Here is a 23518-nt window from a genome sequence, read left to right as displayed (position 1 = left end):
GCTTGATCCAAATAACACCTTTAACTATAGGCCCATTACTAATGTTACCTTTCTACAGAAGATTCTTGACAGTGCAGCATATCTGCAGGTTCAAGAATATCTTCTTGAAAACAACATGCTGGTAAACGACAATTGGGATTCAGACAAGCACATGGCAATACGATGGCCTTGCTAGATTTGAAGACCAATATCTTGCAAGCCATGGATAAAGGTAGCATCGTGCTATTGATACTACTGGACCTGTTTGGGCCTTTGGTTTGGTAGATCATTCTATACTTGCTTCACTCTGCATCTTGTTCACCTGTAGTGGCCAAATGGGTGGAATCCTTTTTGTCCAATCCTTCAGGAAGGGGGCTCAGTGGTATTGCAGTAGAAGATGCGCTCAGTGTGCCATTTGGTGTTCCATAAGGGTCATGCTTGTCTCCAGCCCTTGATAATATATTCACCTTCACCAAACCATTATTTGAGTGGAACTGGGAGTTTTCATGTAGAATATTTAGTCATATAGCCGATTAATGTGGAAATCGATATTAAGAGTTGACAGCATCCAGATATAATCGGGACCACAGGCACCACCTTCCTACTGTGCTCCCTTGGCTTATCTCAAATTGCGTTATGCGACATGCCACGTAGAAAATATATTTACAGGAACCTTTCTCTTGCACTCTCATTGCATGCTTATGCTTTAAATATTTTCATCATCATCTTTTAATTGGCACATAACTGACTTTTTCCAGCAAGCATAGTCTGTGATCGTGTTTCGTTTCGAGACACGATCATGTTCTCGTAGTCTGCGATCATGTTTCTTGTCAAGATACATTCTGTGATAATATTTTATTGGCTTAGACACGCTTTTGACATGTGATTGGCCTGTTAATGGAAACAACCTAGTGGCATGCATTCACTCGAGGGAAGCAAGGGAAGCATATTGTTGCCTGGCAAACACCCAACACAGCCAAGCGAGGTCGACAGCACTGCGCTTCTCAATGCAGTTTGGGATATGTAGCGAGAGAGACAGTACCAGTAGGCGGGGGCAGCGTGTTGTCCCGGCCACCCTCATATATTGTTGCAGAGTGCGGGGGTGCAACGTACAGCTTCTTTAGAAATATGCAACACGTTTACAGTACTTGTATGCACAACACGATACAAGCATTTGTTATGCGCAATAAAATTGTATAACGAAATTGGACGCTTTGTTTTGAAACTAAATAGTTTGAGTTGCTTGGCACATGAGGCATAACATACACCAACTACGCTGATGACACACAGTGCTTAATTTCCATCTCAGGAGTCTACATTAATGAGATCTATATACAGCAGTGGATGACGTCTAATGATATGGCCTTAAGTGATACAAAGACAGAACTATTGCTTGGTGGCACAACCAAAAGATAATTAAATAAACTGAGTATAAAATCGTTGTTACCACTGGCTGTACCACTGCCACTCTGAAGAAAGTCAAAACCGTAGGAGTTTATTTAGACTCTGCTGAGCTGAGTACGGAAGGCTCATGTGAACGGTATTGTATCCACCCCAGCCTATCACCTTAAACCTTTGCATCAACTATGACCTTTCTTAACCAAGAAGAGCTGTGCTACTATTGGAGCCATTATTGGAGCCAAGTTGGATCACTGCGGCAGGCTGCTGCGTGGAATCCGCAAGAGCGAAATTTCCGAGCTGCAAGTATTCCAAAATAGTGCACTATGCATATTGGAAGGCTTAGGGAAGGAAGAACATGTTTCGCAGACCATATGAGCACTCCACTGGCTAGGATCGCTTTTAGACTACTTGTATTAACACATACATGGTGACAGCCCACGATATTTATCAGAAAGGATTTCCTGGTTACCACCCCGAAGGATATCGACCACCTCAAATCTGTTATCTGTACCTTGAGTAAAATTGGTTACAGTAGGCAAATTTGCCTTCCATTGTGCAGCACCCACTCTCTGGAACACCTTACCCCCAATTTGAGGGGTTGTAGTTCATTGGCCGTTTTCAAGACCTACTTGTTTGCCTGAGCGGTTTTGGCATTCCCCAAGTGTCTTGCGAAAGTTGTCGTTTTTCTTTCCGGAATTATTGATTATTGTTTACTGTTGTCTGTCTTTGTGAACGCCTTGATGGATAAGGGTTTGTCTGGTGCTATATAATCGATGAATAAAATAAATCAAATTTAAAAAAATGAAAGCCCTTGGATAAAAAAAAATGTTTATGTTTAGGAGTGCGCAGGTTTTCTTAAAAATGACAATAGCTATTTTAGTGTCAATAAACATTTTATGATATGACCACGATCAAGATAGTAGTCACAGACATCTACTTCATGTACTGGGACGCACTTAGTAAAACCCTCATTTCGACCCGGGCGGTAAGGGATTACCGGTACCGGTAAGGGCACTGGTGCCGGTAATCCCTTACCGCCCAATTCCAAGGTCCCTCTGCGGGTCCTCCCTTAACGGCTGGTTTCACCAGCCGTTAAGGACGGGACCCGCAATGGGACCTTGGAGGTAATTACGGTACTGCAATTTGCGGTACCGTAATTACCACCTTCCCCATTTCCATTGAGCCCTATGGGGGCAAAAATGGAAATGGGGAAGGGCCAATGGTGAATGGGGAATTACCGCCCCGCCAACCTTGGAATGGGGCGGTAATTCCGCCATTCACCATGGCGGAATCGGTAAGGTACCGGTGTCAACCATGGCGCTACGCCTGGGTCGTAATGAGGCCCTGCCTAATACACACATGATGCCGCCAGAATGATTTCTACAGCACAAACTACTAAGCACATCAATGTTCATTTGTTATTCTGCCCAAGATCTAGGGCTCATCAGTTATGGACTTTGACATGAAAAGGGCCAAAATGGTTTCATAAATTAAAACATTAGCGGAGCTCTTGCCTGGACATACTGCTTAGCAGGCTTTAAACAGATGATTCACTCTGTTCGTGTATTCCTTACAATTGAATTATATCCTCTTTGATCTACACTGCATTTCGTATGACGGTAAGATATGAGCATTGCTTGACGCCTGTGTCTAATCACAGCCTTTGGAAGAGCCACAAAACTAATTAGATAATGCTGCACGCTGCAAGGTTCTTTAATTATCTTTTGTAACGCACGGTAACAGACATGCGCTTCTTTCGGCTCTAGGACTGGATAAGAAAATTAACTACGAGTTGTCAATTACTGCTAAAGCATTGGACAGAGCTAATATCCCTGTGCTGGGTCCTCTCTAGGTGGGCGTGGAATCATCATCCTTTGTCTACTCTCACCTCGAACTGTGGAAGGATTTTGGGCCCCATTACGACCCAGGCAGTAAGTTACCGCCTGGGTCCTAATGAGGCCCTTTGTCTTTCAGATGAATACAAGCACGGTTGTCTTAAAATGGCTGTAATATTACTCTATTCCTAAATATCCTGGTTCTCTGCCTGCATTTTTCTGTCTCCAATGGACACCATTGAAGACTGGGGAAAGTTTGTCACCAGTCTTACCGTTGCCAGTCTTAGAACATAAGCAGTAGTAGTAATAGAGAGCTTCATTTTTGTAGCGCCGTTCACAATTAGTATGGTCACAATGCACTTTAGGTTGTACCCTCGGGTACAGGAGTCTGGGTAATGGAAGAAATTCGAGGAGGTGCTGGTATGCATGTGTGCATATTAGCCAGTGCTTAAGATGTGAGGGCTGGTGAAGTCCCTGCTAGCCACCTATGTCAAGCTGGCATTTGAATGGGTGGTGCTAAGTATTCTAGAAGGAGTAAACAAGAGCGGGATAGAGGTTATGTGTGCATCTACTTATTGAATTTTTGTCATGAACGGGTGCTGCATTCATTTGGCAGAGGTGTTGTGAGAAGTGTCTTCAAGTGGTGTATGATGGCAGATGTATGCAGGTCTGCGGCCGTGCCTTCCCTATGCATGAGAGTAAGAAGTTAAATGCATGGTCTACATTCTAAGCAGTGACCCAGAATTAGGATGGTGGCTACACTCTAAATCAATGTGCATTAATGTAGGGCTAAATTCAACATGCTCTCAGGATTAGCGTAAAGATTGCCATCAACATTCTTCTAGATTCAATATCTGGCTATATTCTACCTTCTTCAAGATTCCAAGATTAACTAAAATTCTTGAAATGCTAGATTATACAATTAGCTTACATTCCATAAAGGACTATTCTGTATTCACTTAATTTAGAGCAATGGCTACATTCTGAGTTCAACACGAAAAAATATAGTGGCTGCATTCCACAAAGATCTGGCATGAAGTGATGATTACTTTACATCGGTACCTAGAATGAATACATTGGATGCATTCCACATTCACCTAGATTTGAGCCTGGATGCATTCAGCAATCTGGAAAGACCTGGGAATAAGTGATTGCTATTTTGCACAGGTACCTGGAAGCACGTGATGTTTTCTACAAGAGATTCACTTTAAGAAGGGAAAGGAGATGCAGCTATGAGACAAGGCTATTGGGCAAACATGTTGGGCCTCACATGAGGAGAAGAGGAAGGGAGTTGGTGGGATTGTTTTGGCTAAGGAGGTCCAGATTAAAGAGGTTCAGGTTAGGAGAGGAATGGACAGAAGGCTCCTTATGATCAAAGCCTATGAAAAGGATGTGAAGATCAATTATGCTACCCTCTATGCCCCTAATATGGGACAGATTCAGTTCATGCAATTGTCTTTCAAAATTTTAGAACTATGTGGCGAGGCACGAACCATGGAAGGCAGGGATTGCAATATGATTCTAAACCCGTGTTTGGATTAGAAATCAGGGAGTGGTGTGGGATGGGGTACAAAGAGCACAGTAAAGACAACTTTGTATTTTTGCTTCTCCTAAGGAATAATTTCTGATCATATATACAGAGTTCTAGAATAGCCAGCTGGGGGCTATATGTCCTATTCACCCCCACATCGCATGTACAGAAGAATATATTTCCTCTTGATACCCCATGAGGCACAGCAATATGTTAGCTGCACGCGGGTGGAAGCAATTGCTTGGTCCTACCATGATATGGTCGTTGCTGCTTGAAAATGGAAATAATCACTCTAGACGGCAATGCAACGATGTTCCCCTTCAATATTTGTTCTTTGGGGAATTCCTGGAAAAGAAAATTAAAAGCTATATTAAGGGAAATGACACAGGTGAGATTCCAATGGGATATGTGTGAGACACTGCTAAAGCCACATTTAGGGGTACATCATAGCAGAAGGGACAAGGAATAAATGAGAAATGGGCCTAATAGAAGAGAGAATGAAAGAAGGAACAAGGATAATCTGCATCAAGTTAGTGGAGTGAAGTTGGAGGCAGTTATGGATTCCATAAGGGAAACAATACAATAAATGCACTCATTCCTCATGGCTTAGGTACTGAGAGGATGAGGTACACTAAACAAAAACATTACGGAAAGGGAGATTGGATAGGGACAATCTGGCTTAACAGGATATGTGGGAATACAGTGGACAGACAGGTGGAGCAGATTAGGGATGATAAAGGGAAACTGGAGTTTACTCAGGAGGGAATTCTCAGGCAGTTTGTAGAATATTATTATTTACATAGATAACAGCAGGAGGTGGACAAGGCTATGATAAAAGGACATTTGGGGACAATCCTGATGCCTTTGGTGACTATGGCGGAAAGGGATAAGCTGTAAACTGAAGTAGCACTCAGAGAGGTTCTACAAGCTATCCTGCATATTAAATTGGGGAAACTGCTGGGTGATGATGGTTTCATATCAGGGTTCTACAAGCAAGTTCAAGGTATTCTGGCCCACCACCTATCTAAGGTTTTTAATGCAATAAAGGACAAAGGCTATATACCCCCATCCTTCTTAGCAGCAACGATAACTGTGATCCATAAATCCGAAAAAGCTTCAACATTATATTCGGCCTACCGGACAATATCGTTGCTTATTGTGGATGCCAAGAACTTTGCTCAAATTTTAGCTTCCAGACTGATGATTGTTATTTCTAGGCTGGTTCACTCAGACCAGGCTTTCTTTGTAAGGAACCAACAGGGCTCACACAACCTAAGAAAAATGCTTAATATTTTATTGTCTTCAGTGGTTGCTAGGCAAGGGGTCCTTTTAATTAAGGCTCTCAGTTTTGTGGAATTTATTTTATGAACATTTGCATATGTATTTATTCAAATTTATGGTTTTATCATTTTATCTGTATGAATCCACATTTATTTTTTGCCCGTAGAAAAAGAAAGTCACAACTAGTATTTTTCCATGTATATTAATATAAAAAAAAAAGTGTCTTTAGACAATGCCCGCAAAGCTGGGTTCATGTACATCAAACCAATTTTCACCTAAAACAAATGACCTGCTTTTGCTGCTGACCAGAGAAGCATCATTTGAGCCATTTAAAGGATTTGAAATGGAAGGAAATTAACTTTTAAGGTTTCTCATTTGTGTTTCTTTCCACAGACATTAGACTAAAAGGCATATCTTGGATCTAGCGAGCACAGTGTTGATCGAGACACTGAAAATGGAATTTGGCCTCTCCTCGCTTAGCTCTCTCTGGTTACTTCAAACATCTAAATGATGCTTAAAGTTTTCATCATCTAGGACCAATCCAAAAAACACTATTGGGGTTACTGGATTTAGGACTCACTGAGGCTAAACTTAAACCAATCACATATGGCACACGTTGGCTTATCTTTCGAACAGGCATTGGAATTACCAGATTTTGATTATATTTTGAGAAGAAAGAGCAGAAATTGGGATAGAGCTACTACCACGAGCAGTCTACATGAGAAAAAGAGATTTAAACAGTATTGCTGTCAAGGTTTTCCTTTGGAATAGCCTTGTACTCACCTAACAGAAATTTGTGTGCACCGCATCACAGAAGGTTTATAGTGTATTTACATTTTAACTTATTACCAACCTTTGAAAATATAGGGGGATGGGGGGAAAGGGCCCCATGGTGAATTTGCAGTATTGAAGTGGAGACTTGTCGCCACATTTTATCTCAGTGTGCCACTCTTACAGCCATTTATTTTAAGGGTTTCATTGGCTTTGTGAAAAATGTAGGCCGAATTGGATCAAATCAATTCTGGAGTGATATCTAAGGGGTGGAGTTAGTAGTTACATCAACAGCTGCTTTTAATATTTGGTAGGCGGTTTTAACAAGGCTAATTGTCGATACATCGATATTATAATAGGAAGATTTTTAGGTTTTAATATATTTCGATATGAATGTATTTATGAATGTATTGCTATTAGGTTAAACACAAATATTGATTTTGAAGTAATTAAATATGTTTGTGCTAAATTGTAATTTCGATGTAATCAGTGTTAATTTGATTATTTTATTGAATGTTCTTAAGGTTTATTTATTAACCAAATGCACAATAAATACATAAATACATACAGGCTTGCTTGACAACTTGGAGAGCTAAGCAAGAGACCTTCATTTTTGCCTTTTCTGTTTTTTACAAATACATACTGAAAGGAAACAATGAAACTTTGGTCTGTATTTATGTGCAAAGATCAGTAAAGACTGCAAACTAGGAGCCTTACTTAGACTATCCCTATATGCCGAAAAGACTTTTGACCGGGTTAGCTGGACTTTCATGCAGGCTGTCCTTAAAATAAATGGCATGGAAACAACATGGTTGGGCTAGATCAGAGTTCTATATTCCATCCCAACAGCCAGAGTCTTAGCAAATGTGGAAGAGTCAAGGGTTTTCCTACTCGGGAGAAGGACAAGACAGGGATGTCCCTTATCTCCCCTCCTTTATGCCCTACTCATGTATCCATAGGCCATAGAAGTGATGAAAAATCATAGGATTAAAGGTGTCAGGATAGTGGAGGAGGAATATAAAATGGGCTACTTTGCAGATGACGTGTTGCTATATATTACTAGACCAAGGGAATCAGTCCCGTATTTGCTTCAGGACCCTTATTCTGCCTAAGACAGAGCAGGGAGTGTGACCTCCCGGCTTTGAGCTATAATATAAACCTACTCAGCTGTGACTAATGGTGGACCAAATGAACCCGACAACATGAAACAATGGGTGGCCATGGAGAATGAGATTCTGGCACCAATTACATTGGGAGAACGGCTTTGGGTCCCACAAGATGCAATACTGAGGAGAGTACTTAAACATCCAGTCCTGAAAGTGTTGAAGTTTGTCTGGAAGGGGAGATGTTATCGCTGACCAACTCAGTTTCCAGACTTATATGAGGTGGGGCTAAATAGGGCGGGTCAGCTTTGGGAAGAGGGCACATTTTTCATCCCTAGACCATTTAGCTGAATGCTTCAGGATTGGGGTATTGCCTATATTTCAGTTTTTGCAATTGAAGGTGTCCTTCTCCGACACAAGGTGGTGGGACAATATTCATAGATGATTGGCGTGTTGGGACAAACTCCCAGGTAGATTTGAGTTCAACTAGGAGTTTGCAGATCTTGGAAGGCCCAACACCTTTCCCCAAAAGGAACCTAGAACCAGCCAGACTGCAAGTTCAAACTGCGGTTTATTACAGCCAAAACCAACAGGATAGAAGGAATCCAAGAACCACTCAACGTCTCCTGGCTCGCAGGCCAGTTTTGTCCTAAAGTTTGTCATAGTGATGTCACAACTTGGGCCCTTCTACAGAAAACCTATTGCACTACAGTATTGGGTACTGAGTAATAGTCCACCTATAGTGGACACTATACATGTTAATCTACTGGCTCTCGCATGTCAGGTGGCTGAACTGGTCCATCCCCAAATTGCTGTCTCTAACAGTGTTGCAGTGTTAGGGTCTTACCATTGGTTCTTACCCATTGCTACTAACCCCTAGGAGCCTGAACTGTGATTGGCTAGTGCTGACCTCCCCAGGCCTGGGATCCGCAACGGTACTCAGCTCCTAGTGTACCTTCTCAAGGCAATACGAACAACTATGTGTCTGTATTGTAACTTGTGTTTACCACCATAGCACGTCTCACTTTGTAACATCTTTGTTGCAAGCTTCTTTCTGGTGGCATACGATCAATATTCTCCCCTCTCCTTTCATTAGCATCTAAATTATAGTTCCTGGGCAGAGAGCAAAAGGAAGGCACCCTTTGTTTGAGCACACTGTGGAATGTGCTTTTGAAGTCCTGTGTGGATGGTATCAGTTCACTTTAAAACACTTTGGGCCTCATTACGACCCAGGCGGTAATCTGCCGTCATTACTGCCATGGCGTAATGAGCGTTTACGCCGTGGGCCGATGGCGTAAAGAGCGCCACATTACGACCCATCGCGCACGAGCATTACGCCATGGCGGTAATGCAATTAACGCCATGGCGGAAAAGGCCCCTACCGGCATCGTAGGGCGTGCAAGGTGCACTTCCGCCACCGTAAGTAGCGGCCACCGTAAGTAGCGGCCACCTTAATTAGCGGTGGCCGCAATTAGCGGTGGCCGCAAATAGCGGTCACCGTAAAAAGCAGAACCGGCAATAGCGTCATCGCGGCGGAATGGAAAACAGCACGTCGGCCATCTTTAAAAACACAATCCATTGCCATCCTACCGAACAACACCAGATCCAACCCTGACACCTGTCCCAACCAATCACCCACCCATCCAACTACCCAAAAATGCCTAAAGTTGTTAAGAAGGCATGTGACCGCCAGCGCCAGGAAAGATTTAGCCGGGAGGAACTCTGCATGCTTGCGGAGACCCTGCAAGACAACGCAGCTGTCGTTTTCTCCCCGGAAATGACCAGGACAGCGATAGCGAAAAAGAAGGCCATCTGGGCCCTGGTGGCCGAGCGCGTCACCGTGCCCCGCACCCCACAGCAGTGCAGGAAGCGCTGGGATGACCTTCGCATACAGGTCAGAGCTGTCATCTCTGCGAACCGCAACCTTGCCTTGGGTACCGGTGGAGGTTCGGAATCCCTACTAAAACTCCAACCGTGGGAGGAGATTTGTGCAACCACGATTGGCATGGAAGGCATTGAAGGCGTCGGTGGGGATGGAAATGGCAGCTCCGACATCAGGCGATGAAGGTAGGTGCCTCAAACAAGACATGCCATAGTCACTGCAGTCCATTCATGTGTAGCACAAGGTTGCCCTAGAGTGTAAATGCAACACATTAGCTCCACACTGCCCATAGCCACATGCGAGCACCACCCTGTACACACTGCTGGCACCCACATACCTGCATCCACATTCCACACAAAAAGGAGACAACCTGCATGGCCCTGCCTGAAATCTGCCTCATCTACTGACCAGAATCATGTCAATCATTGTCATTCCAAAGTCTGCAGACCCATCAATGACGCCCTCCCTCCTTTGCTCCACCACAGGCACAGATTCACACCCCGAGGACCAGGACACCCCTGCGACGAAGAGAGCCAAGAAGGCCAATAATACCATCCCCGCACCCTCAACCTCAGCTGCAGTGAGGCAGACCCCACAACAAGCAGAATCCACTGCAAGCAAACCGGACGGCCCACCGGCGAGCACCCCTGTAGGCAGCAGGCCAGCAGCAGCAGCTCCACCTGTACCAACATTGCCTGCCACAGAAGGCACCGGGTCTGCGGCCAGCAGCAACATGGGTGAAACAGCTGCAATTGCTGCTTGTTCAGACTCTGACATTGAAGAGCACGAAGTCAGAAGCCCCACTGACCTTCTACATTCCCCCTGTTTGTCAAACGCCAGCCCCCATGAGGATCACACACAGGGGCACACAGAGGAAGAGGAGTGGCCTTCTACCCCATGCCCAGTCCTCAGTCCACAGGCGGGGAGCAGCCCCTCCATCTCACCACCAGCACTGGGCATGGCCCAGCAGGGGCAGCAGTCCCTCGAGGACATCATAGAACGGCAGCAACAACTGTCCACGATGCTGACTGAGCATGCCGCGGAATGTGTGGGGGCTAGGGCAACCATTGAACAGGCCACAGAGACCCTAAGGGCCGAAGTAGCGCAGAGCACTGCCACCCTGAGGGATGCCATGCAGGCCATGTCTAGGGACATCTGTGGTGAACTTGCCGGGTTGCGTCGTGCGCTCACTGAGCTCACCCACACCCTACAGGACGTGCATGCACGGGGGCAGGCAGGGACATCCTCCGCTGCCAGTTCTGCACAGAGCAGCCCCGTCCGACGTTCCGGACGTAACCTGCGCTCCACAGCCAGGGGTGCCCCGGGGGCCGGGAGAGGGGGCTTGTAACAGCCTGTGGCCACTGTCACAGGCATCTGTTGACACCTACATGGGGTGTGTTGGGGTGTGCAGGGGGGAGGTGGGAGGGGGTGTGTTGGGGTGTGCAGGGGGGAGGTGGGAGGGGGTGTGTTGGGGTGTGCAGGGGGAGGTGAGAGGGGGTGTGTTGGGGTGTGCAGGTGGGGGGGGGGTGTGTTGGGGTGTGCAGGGGGGAGGTGGAAGGGGGGAGTGGTTGTGTCACAACGTTTTATGATTGAAATACACTTTTTGCTTTCCCGAAATGAAATGTGTGGACATTTTCATTGCATATGTGTGCTTTATTGGTGTACAGTCCACAGTGTGCATGTCCCAGAGACACACAGTGCCCCAAGTGCAGTCTCCATGTGATACACACCAGCCGTGTGTGCTAGAAGCAGTGGTCGATGATAGTTTGGCGCATTGCACGCCCCTCCTGTGCATCGCCTCCTCCATGGGGTGCCTCCCCATCTGCACCCTCCTCATCCTCATCGTCAGGTGGTTGCAGTTCTGCGTCAGGGGGCAGGGGCACATTCCGTCTGACGCACATATTGTGTAGCATGACACATGCCATGACGATCTTTGCCACCTTCTCATGGCGGTACAGGAGTGCCCCACCAGACCTGCTGAGGCATCGGAACCGTGCCTTCAATAGGCCGAATGTCTGCTCTATGACCACACGAGTACGTGTATGTGCACGGTTGAAGTCCTCCTCGTGCTGGTTCTGTGGGTTCCGGACTGGTGTAAGGAGCCACCTCTTCAGGGGATAGCCTGCATCACCTGTATGTAGGCGAGAATGTATGTGTCAGTCATGTCGTCTGATCAAGAACATGATGTGCCACCATGGCTTGCATCCAACTGTTACTTTGGCTCACTTCAACATGCACTAATTGATTCACGCAATGCAACCAGTATATTCTCATGGCTCCCATGGCCTGTTTTGCATGCCATCACCCAATGTATTCAGAGGGGTTGAGTGCATTGTGAGTGCCCATCCACTGTGTCCGTTCATGCCGTTTGGTTAGTTGGCCTGGCACATGTCCTGTGATGGCAATGCGCACATCATTGCAACATTGCTGTGGGCCTCATCATGACCCCAGTGAGCAATGCTGATGTAGACAGGGACGTTGTGGGGGCCCTGCTCTCTGTGTAATGGTGTGTTGATGTTTCTGTCCGTCATGTGCCTCCTTCGTGGGCAGTTATGGGGGACAGGCCTATCAGCTGATGGTGTTTGGTGACGTGCATGTAGGTGCATGTAGGTGCTTTTCATTGTTGACAATGTGGTCTGATTTGGTAGAATGCACTTGCAGATGGTTGTGTCATGGTTGGGACACAACCTCATTCACATGGTAGGGCTGCATACATTGGCTATTGGCTTTACTGGTGTTGGGTGGAGTATGGGTTGCTTCAGGGTATCCTCTGTCTCCGTTCTCTCTGCTACTCACAGCCAGGTGGAGTATGCATCATCCCCCCCTTTCAGCCAGGAGGAGTATGCATCACCCCCCCCTTTCAGCCAGGTGGAGTATGCATCATTCCCCCCCTTTCAGCCAGGTGGAGTATGCATCATCCCCCCCCTTTCAGCCAGGTGGAGTATGCATCATTCCCCCAACCCCCTTTCAGCCAGGTGGAGTATGCATCATTCCCCCCCCTTTCAGCCAGGTGGAGTATGCATCATTCCCCCCCCCCCTTTCAGCCAGGTGGAGTATGCATCATCCCCCCCCTTTCAGCCAGGTGGAGTATGCATCGGTACGTCATTCACCTGCCCACTTCCATGACATTGGACTCACAAAGTAGCCAGGATCTTGGCCCTGCATGTCGCTCCATGTAGCGTGGTATTGTGGAGTTCCTCAGGACCATAGAATCATGGGTTGATCCGGGGAATCGGGCACAACAATGTGTGATGATCTTGTTGGAGTCACAGACCAATTTGCACGTTGATTGAGTGGAACTGTTTCCGGTTGCGGTACGGTACCTCCATGGCACGTGGAACCACCAATTCCACATGGGTGCAGTCGATGGCACAAATGCAACCGGGTATGCCGGCTAGTGCATGGAAACCCACTTTGGTGTTTGCAATCTCCTGGGCAGTCCGTGGTAATGAGATGTGGTCGTCTGTGTGCTTGAGGAGGGCATCAAGCACTTGGATGAGTGTTCGCGAGAATAATGGTTGTGAAATGCCATACAAGTGCCCCACTGTGTGCTGGTAGGTGCCTGTGGCCAGGAAGTGGAGTACAGACACTACCTTCAGTAGGGGTGGGATGGCGGTTGGAGTTTCTGTCATGCTGACGATGTCGTTGTGTGTCATGTCTACGATGGCGGTGATAGTGTCCCGGTCCAAACGGTACAGGGTGTGGATCTGCTCAGCAGTGAGGTTGAATGGATTGGCTCTGATGCGTGGGATTGGGGGCTGCATGCGTGGTGGCACTGGCTGTGCTGGTGGGGCTTGCTGGGCCTGCCTTGCCCTCCTTCTCCTCCTGCGTCTCCTCTGTTGTAGCACTTGCATTGCTATCAGGTCCTCCAGCCCCAACATTGCTAGTCGTATTGGTATCATTGTCGAGTGTGACTGGGTGTGGGAAGGGGTGGGGTGTGCTCTTTTTGTGCTTCCTGAGCCTGTATTGCCTTCACCTGTGCTGTTTCTGTGCACCTGTGGCAGCTGCATTCACTTTACATGGCCCTTTACGGTTGGTTTGCGATGGCGTAATTAGCACCATGGCGGTAAGGTACTTAACGGGCTGGGTGATGGCGTAAGGTGCATGTCCGCTTGGGTCGGCATTCGCGTACCTTTCCGCCATGGCGCTAAGTACGGTGTGGGAGGTCGCGTGCGCGCGCCCTTGGCGCAGTTAGCGGCAGCGTTAACTACGATGCCGCTAATGGCATCGTAGTTAACGGTCACGGGTCATGATAGGACCTGGCGGAAAACGATGGCGGTAACCATTTACCGCCATCGTTTTTCACTTAGCGCCAGGGTCGTAATGAGGCCCTTTGTTTAAAATTGTCTTTTCTAAATAAACTTTACATTTTCAACAAATATACACACAGATCTCTTAATTCCAGTCTTTTTAAAACATAGAAATTGCATAGTAGCAACCTATATTGCATTTGATGGCAAGTCTCTTCTTTTCCACAATTTGATCTTAACGTACAAGTTTAACTGACAGTATAAGTAAATGACAGCTTGGACACAGGCAGCTAGTGGTACTGCGCCCATATCTGACATATTTTTCCAGGCAAGCACCTTTTGAATGTGGATTTTATTGTGATGAAATGTGCTTCTCCTGACATTGTGCTTATGGGGATTCCTTAAATAAGGTAATGGTTAACACCCAACAAGGATGTTGGATCTTTTCGGATGTTTGGGAACCATTATTTTGCAATTTTATCAGCCAAAGAAAAACGAATTTTAGAGTACTTCTGGGCTTTCCTGGCAATGCAGCACTGCCTTTTCAGGTAGTTCCATTTCACTCTGTGGGCAGCCCAATGACAGGTTTTGGCGGTGTGGTCCCCTGTTCTACCACTGACACAGGCAAAGTAGATTTGGCAGCCTATTTTTCCGGTTTCTCTGCGCACTTCTCAGAGATTTTTAGCGCGCATAGAACTGTACGCTCGTGTTCTTCATGTATTTGAGTGTGTGTTTGTGTCTCGATGTGCGGATGGCACGTGTGTTACATGTCTAACACTGGTAAATTGTGGTGTCTCTAATGACGTTAATATCATGGCTTTTTTGCACTTTAATCAGTACTGTCAATTGAGGTCTATTTAGTTGCAGCCTGAGGCTCCTCGTCCACTCTGGGGAAGATTTGCACTGATCCTGGTCTGTAGGGCTGGCTGAATGGGTACCTCTCAACATACTTGTCGATCATGGGAGCAGTAGGAATTGGTCCAAAATAGATGGGAGTTTACGATATCTCCTGGCCTTCGTCTGTGTCAGAACCTTATGGCAGGGGGAGGAGGGGATTGATTTCCCCATCTCTCTTAAGACGTCTTTCGAAAGAGCTCTGCTTATAAGAATGGAAACAAGAGGATCAATAGCCGGTCTATATAAGAAGCTGTTTATGGCAGAGCTGATACGTTCTATAACTGCTAGAGACAACTGGGCAAGCGATCTAGAAATAGACATATCAGATAATCTATGGTCAAAAATGTATTGCAAGGTTTTTGCACTCTATTATATCCCTAGAATACCGAATACAGGCCATTAAGTTGCTTTATAGATGGCACTACTCCCCCCCAGCCCCTGAGATTGGCTAGAAGTACCCTTGAGTTAAATCCAATTGTTGGGAAGTGTGGGCAATACAAGGGAGATTTGTACCGCATGTGGTGGAAATGTCATTGCATGCAAACATTCTGGCAGGAAGTATTGTCCTGGATAAGAGACCTGGAAGGGATTCTGGGGGCTTTTTCACCACTGTTGGTGCTGTTAGGAGTGAGTGATCAGGACAATGAGGACCATGACCTCATCCATATGTTGGAGATCCTTCTAGTGGCCGCCAAAAGCTATTTAGCGCAACTATGAAAGAGGCCTAGGGTTCCAATAAAAAGAGAGTGGCTACAAAGTGTTAGAGACATATATAGCATGGCATTTTTCACAAACTTCTTGGATGAGTCTAAGATGGATATAGAAGCAATCTGGATGCCCTTTTTTCATAAATACAGGAAGTAGCCTTTTTAATATAAAAGCCGAAAAGTGGACATACTCAGTGTCACCTTTGATATAGTTTTATTTATTTATTTAGTCCTTTATAAAGTGGCTCCAATCCCAGGGGCATCTAGGCGCTGATTACAGTAATTGTGTTTATGAGTTGCTTTGTACAGTTTTAAGGTTAATACAGTCAACATTATAGTTACAGGATATCTGAAATAATTGTGATGGAACAGGTAAGGGTTATGCATCTTGTGAGAAGAACCAGGTTTTCAGGCCTTTGCAGAAGGCCCAAAAGGTAGTTTTAGATCTTTATTTAGTTCTACCGCAGTTTAAGTGTGTTGCATGCAAGAAAGGTGTGGTGGGTGGGACATTGGGTAGTGTGGAGGAGGGAAAACAAAAGGGGAGCGATGGATAGGTTACTTCAATGTTATTGAGCTCTATATATGTTTAATGTTGTATAACTGTATTGTTCTACTTTGGCGGATAGTAGATCGTAATACATTTCAATTTTGAAAAAAAAATAATGAAAAACCCTTCTTGTATTTGTACTTGTGTGTCCTGCCAATCTTCTCTTAGCAGCAAACAAGGGATGTGCTGCTCTTGGTGCCGATGCTGATAATGTTAAGACTTAAACATATATACATTTTGCATGTAGACCAAAACAAAAAGAAAAGTTGTAAAAATAAAATCTGCGACTAAAGGTGGATATTTGCCCTTACATGTGTCCTCTGCCTGTAGATTTGATGAGCGGCACAAGGACGTCTAAAGAAATGATACGCCACCCACAAGGACCTGCGCACGCCGGGTTTGCTGATAATACCTGGATAAGCAACTATGCCATATAGAGAATAAATGTTGTAACATTGCATCAATCTAGAGACAAATGTTTTTACACGTGTCCGGCACCTATTAGATAACACAAGCAGCAGAAGGACTGAAAAAGAAGATATATGCCACACCTACGGATTACGGCAGACCAGGATTCCAATCAGCAAGCATTTTGGGGCAGGGTGAAAGGGTGTTTGAGACAGAACAATACTCTAAGAATAGATAGCAATATTCAACCTATTTAATCCCTTGATTATAGGTGGACAACAGTGAACGTACCACTTGAATCGTTGATGGCACACCAGTGACTGCCAGAGAACTCCCTACAGGTAATCACATCAGTGAGGGGAATGAAGTTAGTGGAAGGGTGGTTACCATACACTCTCAAAAATCAGACTAGCATTCAGCACTAATCACTTTCCCATTTTCTTCTTGTTTTCTACTTGATGAGGAGGAGCCGCTATTGAAAACAAGTTAGTAAAATTTGTGTTAAAGCACTTAAAAGAAAAGCTCCTGAAAAAAGTTCATCACTAAGTGTTTTTGGAACTGAAACATGTTGAGCATGAGAAGAGGAATGATAATTTAATAATCTAAGATTCCTCCCACTTACCATATCTTGGAAACTAGATTCAAGGGTGGTTACATAACATACATAGTCACTTGTATATGTTTTTAAGGTTTTTTTATGGTGAATGAATTGGTTCTTTTTAGCTATTGTTTAAATTGGGTTAAAATATCATATTAGAAGTGAGTCATTGAATTGTATTTTATTATTAACTGTTTTTGAATACAATTGGTATGTTTTACTGCTCCTCACCAAGAGTTAGAATTGGTAATTGCTAAATGTTTCCCCACTTGTCATGGGAGGATAGCTCTGGGGCAATGTGCTCACCTTGGAAGCAAGAGGACATGGAGCAACACAGGTTTGATCCCCGGGTCCTCTATTAGAAACCTCTGGGTATTAAGCGCATTATAATTAAACTATCTTATCATATCACTTGGAAATGATTAATGATATAGACTGATAACTCCCTCCTGTGTTTCTGTAGAAAGGTTTGCCTTCTCACATGATGGTGGTTTTGTTTAGCCTATTACCTGATCTTTCTTTTTATATAAGCCTTTTGGGTGGAAGGTGTTCTAAATATAAAAAGGCAGACCAGATATCACATGCCTCTGGCAAGCACATGTTAAGGTCTGCTCACTGGACACAAAAACGTTTGCTTTTTGTACAATTCAAAGGTTTAACTGCATGTTTATAAATAATTTCACAAGCTGTGTTTTGGCCTATTAAAAGCTTTAAAATACAAATTAGAAACTCAGATACAATCTTTTCAAATCACATCAATTAGAATACTGGTACTTATATACCTCCCTTGATGATTGAGACAATTAAGCTAGAATCGTTCCCATTTTGCATAATACACTTCTATAACATTTTGTTTTAAACAATATCATGTGTTTACTTTCCAAGTCAGTTCTATAAAACTGGATTATTTAACTTCATGGTAAGAAAAGGAAAAGAAAGTGCTAAATTACAGACATTGCAGAGTGGGCACAAATCACAGCATGTCCTCTTAATCAATGTGTGATCCTCATGTCCTTTAAACTCGTATTACCTAACCTGTCAAAAGGAACAGGCCCTAACCCTTTTACAAATTGTCACCATTCAGTGTAATTTCGTTCTCAGGGCATGATCCTCAAGAATGCCTCACTCATAGTTTCACTAGGTACATAGTGTTGCTTCCTCCATAATACGAGTGAGCATGTCTATATTGCACACCACAACCATTTGTTTCTTTGCTCTCTAATGGAAACACTACTTGAAAACCATATCTGTCTTCTAATCTCAGTCGTTATGGATCCAGAATCCCTCCTGGTAGCTTCTAATCACCATCCACTATGCATTTTATGGTACACGTAGCTGGTGTCTGCCCCATAAACAATCATTTGGTAGACTGAAAAATCTCAATAAGCCTCAAAAAGGACAGAAATGTGTTTGCTATATCTGGGTTAACCACTATACGTGGACCAACACATCACAATAATGGTTCTAATTGGGACTTTGGTGTTGATGGACATTTTTTCAAACTACCACCTTTTATTCTCCATTTGGGCTGAAGACCACACAGACCCCACAGTGAAATATCAAATCAAAAGGGCTCTATTGCACCGTACTGGGCCGTACATAACCCTTAGCAGGTTCAGGAGGGGAGGCATACAAGAATAGAATATGCCTCAACCAGAAAATAGACTTGTCTGTGTTGCTTGTTAAATCCCCAAACCTTGCAGAAGTCCACACAACGAGAATGGGCATAGAGCCGGGTTTCTGTAAATGTAACAGGTATAGGAACCAAGAGCTGAACCTGTTCGCAGTCACAATTATTTGCAAATAACATTATTTGCCAATCATCTTATTACGAGGGTTGGCACATCTGCCAATACATCTTTTTGAAATGTATTAGTGCTTAACTAGGATTCTTGTGGATTCGGTCATAGGCCTAACATAGCATCCATTTGCTGACTCAGAAATATAATTGGAATGTTGTTTACTTAACCAAAGAGAAATGTGCTTAGATTTCCATACTCACTCTTGCCAGGCTTGTTCCTGTGGGTACTTTGTAAGGAACATACTTCCTGTAGATATGCCCAACCCTTGAACATGGGACATCAAACATGGCACCTCCACACATCCACACCTAAATGAAAGAGTACAAAAATAATTAAAATAGAAAGCATTACCATATTTAGTTAATAAAGCATACATCATTGCATCCCATTTTTCCCAAAGCATATTTTTTTCTCAAGTTGGTTCTTTATTACAGTCTATGCAAAGGTGCGTCCATATATGGACAGTTAAACATCACAGAAAATAAAACTGAGCATTCTTTGGCAAAGAGGTTTATCACAACACATCACCAACTAAAGCAGATTATTTTCCAGTTTTACTCTGAAACATGTGTAAGGCTTGTGTAAGAAAAGAAGCGCATACAACCATAGACATACTGACAAAAGCACACCCGAAAAACAGGTAAGACCAAGGAAGACAACTACATACCCATATGATTAACTTTCCGGGGAAGGTGGCAGGGGTAAGTGGATCCTGATCAAATGCTTCTAAATATGCAGGTGTGAGGTCAAGCTTTCTGTGAATGGGTGTGCCCTTTGATTCCTGTTCCCAGGCCAGCATCCTGTGGAACAGCTATATCTGGGAACAAAGAGAGACAATCCCCAAAGGCTACATTCCTGCCAGTAGGGCAAGGTCCAGCCAGTGTGGGAAATATACCCATGCCCCTTCAACAGCTGAACTTGGCCTACAGGGCTGACACATGTTTGATATCAATTTGATATGGATTGGATAAAAATGAGAGCTGCTGGTCACCATACCCTAAACTAAGGTTTGGCTTACATTTACAGTTTAATTTGCCACCAGAACAACATTCTGATAGTTATGTACTATTTGGAACAGGAGTGCATAACTCCAATGCAGTCCCTGTGCTGCAGAAGCTTGGCTGTCAATGCAGCTGTTAAGAGGGTACCTGTGGCACTGCTGATCAGGGCAATGGTGGAGCAGAGCAAAAGTACACATTATGATTTTTGCATGGAGTTTATCAAAGGGGAATCTGATCAGCATATTTGCCTTTCAAAGATGGAATTGCTGGTATCATTATATTAATTAATAAACATGTTTTAAAAATAGGGCTTCTACACGAATGCCGGATGGCAATTCCTCATATTGGTTGTGTTGAATGAGATTTTTGCTTTTACTAAGTGTATCTAAAAAATGTTTAAACTCCAAAAATGCCATTAAACTGTAAGTACTGACACTAGAGAGGGGTGTTCAATCAGTTCAATCTGAGGCTCTGAGCAATTCCAAAACAGGTTTTAGGGCATTAAGGTCAACTCTGCTTCCTTCTTCCTGTGTGCTTTTTGTTTGCGGTCAAGTTAGAAATAGATAGGACATGCTTATAAATTGGTGGGTTTGGAAGAATTGTGCAGTGATTTTGAAACATTTAACTGAGTGCTTTTGCCAAACTTAAGAGAGTTTTGAAGAATGTTGGAAGAGTTTGTTAGTGGTTAGTGATTTTTGGTGTTTTGTGATGCTATTTTATTCCTGTGATTCTGTTTGTGTGTGTGTGTGTTTAGTCCCTCACTCCCTATTTAACCTTACCTTTAGGTAGATACAAGTGGGCAAACCTGTCTCATGGGACACCCAGTTCCAAGCATCTTTTCATGCCTACCTCTAGTCCCATCCCTTTTTAACCTTACCCCCTTTCATGTAATTGTTAAAAAAGAAACATACATTAAAATAAAAAAAATCCCAAAAAGGCTTCTTACACATTTCCTTCCCTGTGTTTGGATCGAAAACTTAGTGAATGAAAACAAGAAGGCTTTCTGTGATGTGCTCAGTCACCTTCCCTACTGTTATGTGTTTCAAGAACACTTTCTTGTCATGTGATTCTTGTGAATATCCATTTGTTTGTCATTGCCGCTTGTTTTGTGTTTTGCACATTCACCCAAAAGGCATCATGTCCCTTTGTTTGCCCAGGTGTGCCGACTGATGAAAATTGGGAGATGGACAATATCATATCCTCAATGCAAATATCAGAGATTGAGGGTGTCGGCCAGCAGTGTGAGACATAATCTGCAGAGGAGGGTCAGGCAGAGATTGAAATGAAGCATTAGGTCAGGGAGACACTGCTTGAGGAGGGGTAGATGCTGGTTCTGGAGTTGGAGGTGGTGCATGTAAAGGGGGAGAAACTGCACGATGATGAGGGGGATGTGGCAACCAATCTGAGTTTGTGGAAGAGGCATAGGGCTTCATTCCGAGGTGGGCACAAAGGGATACCGGGCACCGTTAAGGACATTGGTGCTGGTAATCCCTTTGCACCCTATTCCGAGGTCCCTAAGGGACCAGAGAGCTAATAACGGTATCACAAATTGCGGTACCGTTATTAGCTACTTCCCCAATTCCCATTGAGCCCTATGGGGGCTCAAATGGGAATGGGGAATGGATTTTTCAATGGGGACTTACCGGTCCCTCCAGGGTCGGAATGGACTGGTAAGTCCCCATTGAACCAGGTCGGACCCGGACCCAGTATGGGAGGTAGTCATGGAGCAAATAGCGCCATGACTACCTCTATTCTCGGAATGAGGCCCATAGTCTTTCAAAGAGTATCTGCAGAAGGTGAGCAAGTACTGAGCAAAGCACTGATCAGAGGCGCCATAGTTTGCCCACCTAAAGATGGCTCAGTTGGAGAAGACTGGTGACATTGTACAACTGGCTATCCTTTCAGAGTGGGGCATGGAGGACTCAGACTTGCCACAAGAGATTAAGTCAGGTCAGAAGAAATGCAAATATATGATATCACTGACCGTTGGTCTTGGCTTGAGGGGCTATTTCAGTTTTCTGGATGGTGAGATTGTCAGGGGTAGGCAGGCAGTACAATATGGGATCCTTTACCAAAACAGAGTACTTGGGTTAAGACATGTAAGAGTTACTTTGGCACCTCCTATTTGTGCAAGCACTTTAGGCCAAATGATGTTTTAAAGCAGCACGCACCATATGCCACATAGGCAGGTGTGCAGAGCCCTCTTACAGGTTTATTTATGTATTTATTTATTTATTTGTTTATTTATTTATTTATTGTACATTTGTAAGGTGCACAACAAATGGCGTTTCAAGGCACCAGAATCAGAGAAGGTGGCCACAAGAGGGTGTCAGATGACACTACAATTATTTGCCAGCCACAATCTAGCCTGCAGACTCCATGCAAAACCAGGCGTCCTAAGCGGGTTCCCGCAAGCAGACCTCGTGATGGGGCGGTAAGGGGTTGACGGCTCCGACACCTTTACCAGCGCTGTTAACCCCTTACTGCCCTTCTCGTAATGAGGCCCATTGTCTGCACTAATTTTACTATTTGTTTTGTATCATTTCATTGAATTTTGTATGTGACTAATTGATTCTTGTTTATAAATGTGGCTGTTTATCAGCATTCAATTGTGCAGGGGGCGGGAGTGTACATAGATTGAACTCTCTTTTCCTACATTTTAATATTGTGAACTTGTGCCAGGGTCATTTTTCCTCCCCCGCACCTAAACTATTTTTATATTCATTGTTTTACTTGCTATTAGATTCAGAGACATAGGGCCTCATCATGAGATGGATGGTAGCCGTGGTGCTATTAGCACCATGGCTGCCTCCCATACCATATCCGAGTCCGGTCTTGTTCAATGGGGATTTACTGGTGCATTCCGACCCTGGCGGGACCAGTAAGTGTCCATTGAACAAACCATTCCCAATTCCCATTTGAGCCCCCACAGGGGTCAATGGCAATGGGGAGGGCGCTAATAACGGGCTTGCGAATGGCACGCCCGTTATTAGCGCCCTGGCCCCTCAGCGGGACCCGTAAGGGATGTGTGGTCAGACCACACGTTCCTTACGGTTCCCTCCAAGGGACCTTGGAATCGGGCTGTAAGGAATTACCGGCACCAGTCTCCTTACCGGTGCCCGGTATCCCTTACCACCCGACTCGTAATGACCCCCATAGGTGTGTAATAACCACTACTCCTATTTCAGGACTAACTGGCTTGATACACTAGAAAGAGGAAGGGTGGTCAGTTAAGACCTATAGGATATACTCATTGTTATTAAAAGGACAAAGGCGTCAAGGGCATTAGGCCCCGATGGTTTGGCCAATTTGGTTATTAAAAGTAATCTACTGCTCTAGGATGGGCTTCTTCGAGAACTGTTCAAACTGGTGACCAAAATTAGCAAGATTCCCAGGAGCTGGCATGAATTAATCTATTTTGATTCTAGTGCACAAAAAGAGTTTGCATGCCGACCCTAACAACTACTGACTGCTGGCGATGCTGCACTCCAGTGGGAAGATCTTTCCAGTCGTTTCATTAAAACA

The 23518-nt window shown here is 44.5% G+C and overlaps 1 protein-coding gene across 1 annotated transcript in view; it reads right to left on the bottom strand.

Moving 5' to 3' along the window:
- The window catches only part of GALNTL6 (polypeptide N-acetylgalactosaminyltransferase like 6), a 2999321-nt gene that overhangs the window by 170192 nt on the left and 2805611 nt on the right, over window positions 1–23518 (bottom strand). The window contains exon 10 of the mRNA XM_069631416.1: window positions 19193–19300. Within this exon, the coding sequence (XP_069487517.1) occupies window positions 19193–19300 (108 nt within the window). The remainder of the gene's footprint in view (window positions 1–19192; window positions 19301–23518) is intronic.

Source organism: Ambystoma mexicanum, chromosome 6q (genome assembly GCF_040938575.1).
Source record: "Ambystoma mexicanum isolate Mex_15411 chromosome 6q, UKY_AmexF1_1, whole genome shotgun sequence".
Classification (NCBI taxonomy): domain Eukaryota; kingdom Metazoa; phylum Chordata; class Amphibia; order Caudata; family Ambystomatidae; genus Ambystoma; species Ambystoma mexicanum.
This window is presented reverse-complemented; position numbering and strand designations above follow the sequence as displayed.